The sequence below is a fragment of the Mustela nigripes genome, chromosome 9 (assembly GCF_022355385.1).
Source record: "Mustela nigripes isolate SB6536 chromosome 9, MUSNIG.SB6536, whole genome shotgun sequence".
Classification (NCBI taxonomy): Eukaryota; Metazoa; Chordata; class Mammalia; order Carnivora; family Mustelidae; genus Mustela; species Mustela nigripes.
The window spans coordinates 32,019,877-32,031,491 of record NC_081565.1 but is presented as its reverse complement, the minus strand read 5'-3'; the positions used below and the strand labels follow the sequence as shown (position 1 = coordinate 32,031,491).

The following is an 11,615-nucleotide window of genomic DNA, read 5'->3' as shown; positions in this document are numbered from 1 at the left end:
ACAAGTCAAGAGTGTCTTTCCCAAGGACTGAAAGCCATTCCTTTACAATATCATCAGGAAGGATAGGGGCTCTGCCTTACAAGCCTCTGGGAGGGTAGAATCCTCACTCTGATCCTTGCCAACCACAGATACAGCAGGCATCATCAGCATTTACGCTGATCACGCTTTTGTAATTTTTCACTTCCCTGACTCTATTTAAAATGCCCAGTCATTGTGGTCAAATCAAAGTGAATCTGTTCATGCTGGACCCTCTTCCCTAGTGCAGTCGTCCATTACTGATTAAGATCTGTCCTTACCACTTCAACTGGTGTCTGGTTTGTTTCTCTTTGACATTTGGTCATTATAGCATGCCTAGACCCTAGACCCTGGCACATAGTAGATGCTCAACAAATATTTCCTGAATTAAAAATATTGTTGACTAAAATCATCCATTAGTTCTAGCTATCTATTGCTGAGTGATGGACCATCGCAAAACTTCACAGTCTAAAATGCGAACCACCTTGGATTCTGCGCAATTTATCCTGCATATCATTTAGGATTAGATTTGGCTGCATAGGACAGAAGACCCATAGGAACAGTGGTGCAAACAAGACAGAAGCTTATTTCTCCCTCACACAAGCGAAGCCTGGAAGAAGCCCATTGGGACTAGTTCAATGTCTACAACGACCGGGACCTGGTTCCTAATGCCCTATGTTTTCACCACCCTCAGTGCACGCCTTTGACCTCAAAACCTGAGGTGGTTGCTTGAGCTCTAGTCTTTATATCCACAGTCCAGCCAGCAGGAAGAAGGAAGGGTAAGGAAGTTTCCTTTAAGGACATTCCTTAGAAGCACAGTCTGACAACTGCACTGACAGCCCATTGGCTGAACACTCAGTCACATGGCCATGCCTACCCATGAAGTAGGCTGGGGATGCTAGGCTGTAGAATGCCTGATCTTTACAGCATGGGGCCAGAGAAACAAAAAAGCAAAAATCAAGAGTTCTACTCTTAAGTAAAGAGAGGAGGGTGGATGTTGGCAGACATCCACTGGTGTCAGCCTCCTTTTTACATCGTTTTATTTCCTGTTCTGCCACTGACCTGCTGTGGGCTTACGCAACACACTTTCTCTGGTTGTTATTACCAGTTCCTCTGGTCATTAGGGAGGAGGGTACTATAATCTGAGAAGGAAGCTCAAAGTATTAAGCAGATAAGCATCAATGTTCTGATTTTAGGGAAGGGAACGGGGGTTCCACCCAGCCAGCCTCTTTTTATTTTCTTGGGTGGTTCCCTCAGATCTCTGGGAGCAGATTTTTGAAAACTCCCATACTGAGTTACCACTGAGGACTTTCTAGTAACAAGACCTCAAGAATTCATGTTTGTTACATTTTGGGAGTAACTCCCCTGCCCTTAACCAGGTTGTGCCTTCTGTCAGATACCTCCCCAGGGAGTTCAAAGAGATGCCAACAGAAGGCAGTATAAGAAACAAAGCCAGACATTAACTGAGCGTTCCTGTGTGTCTGACACTACTCAACTCTGCGATCATGAAGTGATCACCACTCATTTGTCCCTTACATTTGTTGTTGTTGTCATCGTCGTTCTAGGCTAGGGTTAAATAAAACACGATCCAATGCACCAAGCGTTTTAACAAAGTTTGATGGTGTTATGGAGTGAATTGAGCCCCCACAACAAGATACGCTGAAGTCCTAATCCTTGGTACCTATAAATGTGAATTTCTTTATTTGGGAAATAAGGTCTTCACAGACATAATCCAGTTAAGATGAGGTCATTAGAGTGGGCCCAAATCCAATTTGCCTGGTGTCCTTAGAAGAAGAGTAGAAGAGATGTAGACAGATGCACATCAGAAGAATGACAATGGGGCCAGAGGTTGGAGGGACACATGAGTAAGCCAAGCACTGACAAGGATTTCAAGCAACATCAGAAACTAAGAGAAAAGTATGAAATGGTTTCCCCCCACAGAGCCTTCTGAGAAAACAGGACCTTGGTGATAGGACTAATTGATTTTGGGTTTCTAGCCTCCAGAACTGAGAGGGAATATACATTTCTGTTGTTTTCAGCCACCCAGAGTGTAGTCCTTTGTTATGGCAGCCTCAGGAAACTGATAGAGATGGTCAGTTTGATGTGTCAGCTTAGCGAGGTTTTAAAAATCCCCAGTGTGTTCAACCAAACATTAACTTGGGTGTCACCGGGAAGATATTTTGTAGACATAACTAATGTCTATAATAAATTGACTGTAGCTAAAGGAAATTATCAAGGTGGGTCTGGTTCAATCTGTTGAAAGTCTTCAAGAGCAGAACTGAGGTTGCCTTAAAAAAGAAGAAACTCTGCCTGTGGACTGTAGCTTCAGCTCAAGCCAGAGTTTCAGCCTTCCCTTCCTGATGGCCCGCCCTAAGGATTTTGGACCTGCTTAACCAGCCCCTGCAATTGTGTAGATCAATTCCTTTCCGTAAATCTCTTAATATATCTCCTGGTTCTGTTTCTCTGGTGGAACCCTGACTAATACACAAAAGGAGGTCGCCATCTTGAAATGCATTTGCCTAAAAGGCTGTGGAGTTGCCCAAGTCTTCGTGGAAGAGGTGGCTTTTGGTAGGGCCTTAAAGGGTAGAGGGGTGTTTGCCAGGCGGAGCAGGGCATTGCAAGTAGGGAGAACAGCATATGCAAAGGTTTGGAATGGGAGACCCTGCTCCCCTTTGCCCCAGTGGCATGGTGGTAGGCCTTGCAGAGTATGGAGTCACATTCTGAGGACTCCTTCCTGTCAAGTTGAAGACTTGAGCGTTGGTGCAAGAGACAAGAGCTGCTCTCTCTCTCTCTCTTTTTAATTTCTCTTAGTTCTTTTTATTTATTTTTTGTTTTGAATTGAGATATAAGTTTCACAAGTCAAGTGCATATTTTTAAAAGAAGAAATTGATGATTTTTTTTATGTCAATCTCCATGTAATCCCCACTAAGATGGAGACATGGAAGCAAGGCTGGGGTTAGGGGGAATGAGGCCAGTGAGGTGAGCCGTGCAAGCACAGGGTCAGATTCTGTTTTTCTTTAAGATTTTGGTGTTTTGTTCAGGGATTTTTTGCTTTCATTTTGATTTTTTAAAAGTATTGTTTATTTTTGATTACTGATTTTGTTTTGTTTTGCCCATCCCTATAATTTTCTGTCTTGGAGACAGCCTCATGCCTCACTCTAGTTTTGACCCTGTTAAATATTTCCAGCACCCCCATGGCTCCTTCATTTCTTCAGCCCCCTTAAAGGAAGCCTCTGGCCAAGGTCAGGGGAACGCATGGCCTGGGGTGTATGCCATCATAGTTGGGGTGCCTATGCATGTGTGTCTCTGAAGGGGTTAATTCCTTTGATCAGTTTCTTGAAGGCTTTTGCCTAGTGAGGGCTAAGAAACGCAGAGTTTGAGAAACAGGAAGGCGGGGGGAAGGTTTGCTCTTGAGGGGATCTAAGCAGTATTACGTCTCTGGTAGGCCTGCAGGCCTCAGTGACACAGTCCGGTGTGTATTAGCCTCACTGTGCCTCAGGCCCCTCCTCTGTTAAATGGGTTGATAATCCTCCTATCCCTGTTATTGGACTGCTTAAGGGTCAGATGAGATAAGGGAGTAAAATTCACAGCACTCCTGCAGGGCTCACTCTGCCACTATTTACTGAGCGCTTAGGATGTGCCAGGCGCTGAGCTGAGGCTTTTACGGCTGTCACCTTGATCCTAATGCACCCAGCCCAACGAGGAAGGTGCGAGTCTCGGCAAGCCCGCGCGTGTGCCCAGTGAAGATCAGCCACCCTCCGCGGCTTGGGGGCCGCGCTCCTGCGGGGCGGGTGGGCGGGAAGGGGGCGGGGCGCAGGTGGGGCGGGCCGGGGGCGGGGCGGCGCGGCGCGGCGCGGCGGTTCCGGGATCCGGGTCCGGGTCTGCGCCGCCGCCTCCGGGCGAGCCGAGCGCTGGCCCCAGCTGCCGGGCGCATGTGGGGGCGCGCGGCCTGGAGGCGCTGCCCGCGGGGGCGGCGGCGCGGCCGGGAGGCGCTGCTGGCGCTGCTGGCGCTGCTGGCTCTGGCAGGGCTGGGCTCCGTGCTGCGAGAGCGGCGCGGGGCCAAGGCGGCCGAGCCGGGACCCCTGCGAACCCCGCGCCCGGGGCGGCGCGACCCGGTCCTGCCGCGGCCGCCGGTGCCCGACGACGCTCTGGGCGCGCGGGGTGAGGCGGTGCGGTTGCAGCTGCAGGGCGAGGAGCTGCGGCTGCAGGAGGAGAGTGTGAGGCTGCACCAGATCAACATCTACCTTAGCGACCGCATCTCGCTGCACCGCCGCCTGCCCGAGCGCTGGAACCCGCTGTGAGTCCTCAGGTGGCCGGGGGAACACTGCCCGCGGGGTCCCCGGTCCTCAGTTTCTGCATCTATGAAGAGGCGGGGTGGAACCTGGGTCTCGAAATACCTGGGGATCGCGCGTCTTACGCAGTCTTTCTCAGAAGTGGGCAGTGGCAGGGGGTCATGTGGAATGGGGAGACGCATGAAAGTTAAAAAAAAATGACAACAGAAAAAAAAATTCAGAAATTGATGAATCTTTTACTGGGTGGTCTCTTGTCTCTGCCCCTCTTGAGGAGGTCTGTCATTCGGCTCTGAAGAAGTGGCGGCGGGAGGGTCAGGGCTAAGCAGACAGGTATAAGATGAGACCCCCTTTGGGTGCTCTTCCTGGTTTCACAGCACCCCCTGTCCAGCTCTGCCGGTATGGCCCTACCTGGGTGAAACTAAGGACTGTTAGAGTTTGAGATAGGGTCCACTTTGTCACTTATCTGTGTGCCAGGCCCTTGAATGAACCAGGAGGAGAGGGCGCTCCAGCAGGAGAGAGAAAAGGTCGCCAGAAGGCCAAGTCGGAGATTTCCCCCTCACTGGGAGCTGGATTCCTCAGCATTAGGCAGAGGAAAGCCGGAAGGAGGTGGTGGGAAAGGCTCCTACTGGCCGAGGTTCAGCTCAGCTCACTCTTGTGGATGGTGCAGGCCCTGAGCAGGTGTAGAGGCCTAATTTCTATGGGAGCTGCTGGCTGGGTGGGCTGTGCCCACCGCCTAAGTGAGAAGGGAGCAAGCTGGTAAAAGGACAGAACTTCTGGCCTTCTCTCTCCTTCGTTCCATTAGTGGGGATCTTCCAGGTCCCCACTTGAGCCCCGTTCTTAAAGACTTTGAGGAAGAGGACTCATAGAGGGGTTTCCTGGGAGTAACCGGTGGGGAGGCCTCCTCTGTGCACTGTGCACTTTCCGCTCCTTCCTGTTCCCTGGCGTGCCTGCTTTAGAGGTGTGGCAAAGGTCTCAGGGAGGACAGGTGACTCACCTAGGGCCCACAGCTGGAAAGAGGTGGAACTGGCTATGGGGGATGGGACCCTCCTGGCCCCCTTGGCATTGTGCTGATTTCAGAATTTGGGGATCCTTGAATCCTTGGGTAGAGAAAGCACGAGTACCTGCTCCAGGGAGTGATCCCCACCTCACTTCGGCAGAGCGGCAGAGCGGGGAAGGACTTGGGATTCACCATCTGCCCTGTTTTCCAGCGTCTGTTCGTGTCTAGCCTCATGCTTTTGCCTGAGGCATTCTCTGTTCATCTTTTTAGTAGAACTTTGTTAGTGCTGGTCACAGTTCCCTCCACTTTCCCTATCTGCAGAATAAGGAATGAGTAGAAATAACACAGCCTAGGAATTAATACAACGTCGAACACACTGTGTACTCAATTCTTACTAGTGTTCCCCCCTTCCCTGTTGCCAACGGGGTACTCAGGAGGCCGCTTTTAAGAGTCACCAAGGGATTGGTTGTAAGCTTTTTCTTTTCCGGGTTCCAGCTTCCTTTATTGTCCCAGGTTGAGAAATCTCTTTCAAGCACTGTGGATAACCTGTGGGGCTTATGGCATCCGGTTTCCATGGTGACACAGCTGCCCTGTGTCCTATCAGGATTTGCTTATAGATCCTGCTGTTGCATTGACTCTGGGAAGTTAATCCAGACCCAGCGTGATAAGAAGTATGAATGCCTCCTGCCTTTAATTCCCGCAACAGGGCCTAATGGATTATTGTTGCCTCGCTGGAGAGAAAGGTGAGCCTGATCTGGGTCGCTCTCAGCCAGACCAGGCCGTGAGGCGTAACTTCAGCGTGGCCCGTAAGGTTGGGGCCTTTAACACAGTTCATACAAAGGTGAGCGCCTAATCAGGTCTGGGAAACCAGAATGGCAGAATATAAATTTATAATTGGAGTGGCGCTGCGTGCCAGGAGTTGGTGGGGGTGGGGAGGGAGGGTGGATGTCTCTTGGGACTTTAATCGATAAGCAGAGGGATGGTTAAAATCCTTGAATGTCACAAAGGGAAAGGCCCTAAGGGAGATCCAGTCTAACCAGAGAGGAAAAGCCATGCCCCCAAAGTAACATGCAGATCCCGGGCAGAGCTGATCCAAAACCCAGATCTTTGATTATCTCCTCCCTTTTGTTATGCAGGCAATTATTTATCCATTTATTTTATTTTGTTTTTTCATTTGTTTTTAAAGATTTTATTTGTTATTTGACAGACAGAGATCACAAGTAGGCAGAGAGGCAGGCAGAGAGAGAGGGGGGAAAGCAGGCTCCCCACTGAGCAGAGAGCCTGATGCGGGACTCCATCCCAGGACCCTGGGATCACGACCTGAGCTGAAGGCAAAGGCTTTAACCCACTGAGCTATCCAGGCACCCCAATCTGTTTATTTTAATTATAAAAGCAATACATGTTCACTCTAGAAATTTTAGCATATGCAGAGAAGCAAAATATTAATAAATAAAAATCATCTGTAAACTCACTCCCCCAGGAGAACCACTGTTAACATTTTTCTGTGTATTCTTTTAGACTTTTCCAGGTATAGAAATAGATTTTGAAAAATATGCCTATGGGTATGTGAATGAGAACATATTCAAACATGAGTATGTACATGGGTTCATACATGTATTTAACTGGTCTTTACACTACAGTGGATGAACCTGTTACCATAGGCAAGGAGCTGGGAATTACCAAGGGACTCTGGCTTCTTCTTCTTCTTGGTGTCTGCAAGACTGCATCCACTCTCTTGGACCGGCCAGACCCATAAAGATGCTTCAGTGTTGGCTCTAATTCCTTGAAACTTGGTGTTAGACCCCCGCTCTTCTGTGAGTCTGATAATTCACATGCCAGTGGACTAGAGCACAGCTTTACTTCTGTTATTTCTGTTTCTGTTATTTGTTTCTGTTTATTTCTGTTGCATAACAAACACCATCTCCTCTGAGCTGGACGAGGAGATGGAACTCTCACTCTGAGATGGCAGTAGGCCAAAGTGAGGAGCCAGAAAGCCGGATTTGTGGCCTAGGGGAGCTTTGAGACATACCGATGCCAAGGACTTTCCCCAGAATTTCTGTACGTAGGGCCCAGGCTGAGGCTGATGTTCATCTATGGCTGAAATGTACTGTCGTGGGGTCTCTGGGGTTTAAATGACTCAGAAGATGAAGGGTCGGTGCTTTTAATGCAAGTGGGAGAATACCAGAATTAGACAAAGGAGGTATTCAAAACAGATCACCTGTTGTTGAAACTAGCAATGACATCACAGCCAGTTTAAGGTGTGTCACGAGGAAACGGTGGCTAATGTTGTACCAATATTTGCAGAGTTTGTTTTTATAGATCCATGAAAATCCTTGAGATAATCACAATAATGTCATTCTTGTTTGTATTCTGACCTATGTAGCCAGTGAGAAAGACGCTGTGGAGTGACTGTGTGCCCTTGGGGCTGTGCATTTCCACAGCCACGTGGTTGGAGATGGCACCTCTGACCATCAGACATTCTCTGCCATAGCAGAGGGATTTTGAACAGCTGTTTAGGAAAGTGTGCCAACAATACATAGGTGTTCCTTGAATCCTTGCCTCAAGGTGTTAGCCTCCCTAATGCTAATATTGCAAATGTGTATCCGAGTTCGGGGATCAGGACTTGGGTGCTGGGATGGTGAAGAATTTCCGAATAGCTCTAAGTATGTAATTTAGCAAAAGAAAGCATGTCTTGCTGGGGTTAGCAGGAGGGTGGGGATTGGTTAGGATTTCCCTTCTTGCAAAGAGGTGGCCTACTTGACTGTTCTCGTAACAACAGTATCTTTGGAACAACATCACGCATCGTGTGGAAATGAGACTGATATTTCTTGGCTTCCCCAGCAAGGTTGTAAACTGCAGGTTAATTTTTTTTAAATTTTTATTTTTCTTTTCAGTGTTCCAGAATTCGTTGTTTATGCACCACACCCAGTGCTCCATGCAATATATGTCCTCCATAATACCCACCACCAGGCTCACCAAACCTCCCACCCCTTTCCCCTCCAAAACCCTCAGTTTGTTTCTCAGAGTCCACAGTCTTTCATGGTTCATCGCCCTCTCCAATTTCCCCTAACTCACTTCTGTCCATCTCCCCATGTCCTCCATGTTATTCCTTATGCTCAACAAATAAGTGAAACCATATGATAATTGACTCTCTCTGCTTGACTTATTTCACTCCGTATAATCTCTTCCAGTCCCATCCATGTTGATACAAAAGTTGGGTATTCATCTTTTCTGATGGAGGCATAATATTCCATAGTATATATAGACCATATCTTTTTTTATCCATTTGTCCATTGAAGGACATCTTGGTTCTTTCCACAGTTTGGCAACTGTGGCCGTTGCTGTTATGAACATTGGGGTACAGATGGCCCCTATTTTTTTCACTACATCTCTATCTTTGGAGTGAATATCTAATAGTGCAATGGCAGGATCATAAGGAAGCTCTATTTTTAATTCCTTAAGGAATCTCCACATACTTATCCAAATTTGACCCCTCTGTATCTTTCCCATGTGTGATATAGTTTTCCTACTGAAAAAACAAACAAACAAAAAAACTCAGTATATATTTCCTTCCTTCCCTTTCAAGTGAGAGTACATTTAAGGAAAGATATTATCCTGTATAATGGTACTTATATTGATAACAGCAAATCCTTCAAATAGATTTTTCAATAGCGCATTTCTAGATTCTAACTCAACCTCCCCCTAAATACCCAGTGTATTAATGACCCAATTTTAAAATGTTGCCCGAATGAAGAAAAAATACAGATGTGGTTTGGCGGCTTCAAACATGGTGCCTTTAGACTGACCCATATTTCCATTAATGAAGCCAACTCATTAGTTTTTTAATAAAGATTTTATTTATTTATTTGACATACAGAGATCACAAGTAGGCAGAGAGGCAGGCGGGGGGTGGGGGAGCAGGCTCCCTGCTGAGCGGAGAGCTGGATGCGGGGCTCAATGCCAGGACCCTGGGATCGTGACCTGAGCCAAAGGCAGAGGCTTTAACTCACTGAGCCACCCAGGTGTCCTTATTTTATTAATTTTTACCAGACCCATCTATGGTTGTCAGAGTAGCATCTTTTCTTTGAATCAGTGCTTTCAGCCTGCAAAACATAATCAGGTTTAGTTAGTGTTTTCCTGATACCATTCTCCATCCTTTTACTCTCATTCATTCTGTGTCCTTATGTTGTGGGCGTATCTTTAAGTAGCATGTCACTTGATTTTGTGTGGTCGTTAAAGAAAACATCCAGGCTGACAATCTTTGATTTTTAACTAGTAGGTCCATATACATATATTTTTTTCCTCATGCTTACAAGATACTTGGGGTTTGATTATTTTGATTATGCCATCTTATTTTATACTTTCTAATTGTTTTTGCCTTTTCCCTTTTATTTTTTTCATGTTGCTTTTTGAGTCTATAGAAGTTTTTCTCTCCCTCTCTTATTCCACTTTTTCTTCTGTACTAATTTGGCAGTACTGTTGTTCATTCCTAACTTTAGCGGTCAGTTTGAAAGTACATATTCAAGTCCGCAGGATCTAAAGTTAATCACTCGCGGTGGGCCTACAGATGATGCTTTAACATTGGTCGGTTTCCTTCCCGATTTCTGTGCCATTTTACTCCAGGGTTTTAATTCTTTCTTTTAAACCAAGACATTAAAACGTTTAAAAAATATGGGTTTTTGTTGTTGTTGTTGTTGTTACATTTACCCGCAAAGTTACCTTTTTTTTCTCTGTCCTTCATTCATTCCTAAACTCTGGGTGGTCTTTGGATCTCAGAGAACTTCCTGGGGTTCTTTTCCTTCTTGAAGCATGTCATGTATTCATTACCGTAGAGAAATTCAGTTTCATGAATTCAGTTTTACCCATCTGAAATGTTCTTATTTTGCTCTTGTTCTTAAAAGATAATTTTATTTGGGTATGTAATTCCAGATTGGTAGTTTGGCATTTGAAGATAATATTCTGTTGCCCCCTCACATGTACTATGGCTGTGAGATGTCAGTCTTGAATGAGATTTGCCTATCATTCTTGTTTTTTTTGTTATTCATTCAAGGGCATCTTTTATTTATTTAAGCATCTTAAGCATACTTATGCTCTGTGTCTCATAACTCTAGTTATTTTCTTGTTGTTCCTGGACTCTGAGGGCTTTTTTTCCTTTTCAGTAAGCTGAGGCATGCATTTAAAAGGTTTTTCTAAAAAGTATTTTATCAAGAATTTTTTCCAACAGGGTTTTCCCAGGCATTGTAGGCCTCCATATTGCCAGAAGCGGAAGTCCTATATTCACTTAAAAAAAAAAAAAAAAAAAAAAAAGACCCATTTTTCTATTAGTCGTATTGCTATTGTAGGTTGAAAGTGACTGAAAACCCAATACAAACTGACTTGAATATAAAAGAAAATATATTAACTTCTATCACAGAAAAGTCTAGGGTGAGGATTAGGTTCAGATTATTCTGGGCCCCAGATTCAGTGACTCACCTGATGTCATCATGATGGAAAATGTTCATTGGTCAGACCTGGGGAGCATGTGACCTTCTCAGAGGAGTGTGCGTACGTGTGTGTGTGTATGTGTGTGTGTGTGTGTAGCCTTGCACAGACCATGTGCACTGAGAGTCCAGGAGACATGGTTCCTGAAAGAGATACCAAAATGCAGTAATGTGGAGAAAGGAGAAAGGATTTTGGGTGGGCAAACACACCAAGGTACATTTTGACCTTGCTGGCCCGTTCTGCAAAGGATATGGGTTTTCCTTTTTTTTTTTTTTTTTTTTAAAGATTATTTATTTATTTATTTGACAGAGAGAAATCACAAGTAGATGGAGAGGCAGGCAGAGAGAGAGAGAGGGAAGCAGGCTCCCTGCCGAGCAGAGAGCCCGATGCGGGACTCGATCCCAGGACCCTGAGATCATGACCTGAGCCGAAGGCAGCGGCTTAACCACTGAGCCACCCAGGCGCCCGGGTTTTCCTTTTTTTAAAGGACATTTATATGATAACTTGAATATAAACGCAAAAGAAGATTAGGAGGCATTCATCTGCAGAATATCCCATTCATCCACACCCTTATAATACCTATATTCATATTGTGCTGGTGGAGATTATGGTCCCCACCCAACAGGGTTGGGAGGGAGAGTGGAGTAATGTAGGTGAGATGCTTAGCAACACTCACTGTCCATGATGTGGGCAGCACGCAATACATGTTATTATTACCAGGTACAATACAGAGCATGCAGAAAGTACAGCAGAAACCAGAATTCAGCCGCTGCCCTTACAAAACACATGAATTATACCAGAAAGTTAAGGAGAGGACGACCCACTATGAT

General features: G+C 46.0%; 1 protein-coding gene across 2 annotated transcripts in view; it reads left to right on the top strand.

The window, feature by feature from the left end:
* Positions 1-3,932: 3,932 nt before the first annotated feature.
* GALNT12 (polypeptide N-acetylgalactosaminyltransferase 12) overlaps positions 3,933-11,615 on the top strand; it is a 38,545-nt gene continuing 30,862 nt past the window's right edge. For both annotated transcript variants that reach the window (XM_059411208.1, XM_059411207.1), the window contains exon 1: positions 3,933-4,312. In XM_059411208.1, coding sequence (XP_059267191.1) covers positions 3,948-4,312 — 365 coding nt within the window. In that variant the 5' untranslated portion in view covers positions 3,933-3,947. The remainder of the gene's footprint in view (positions 4,313-11,615) is intronic.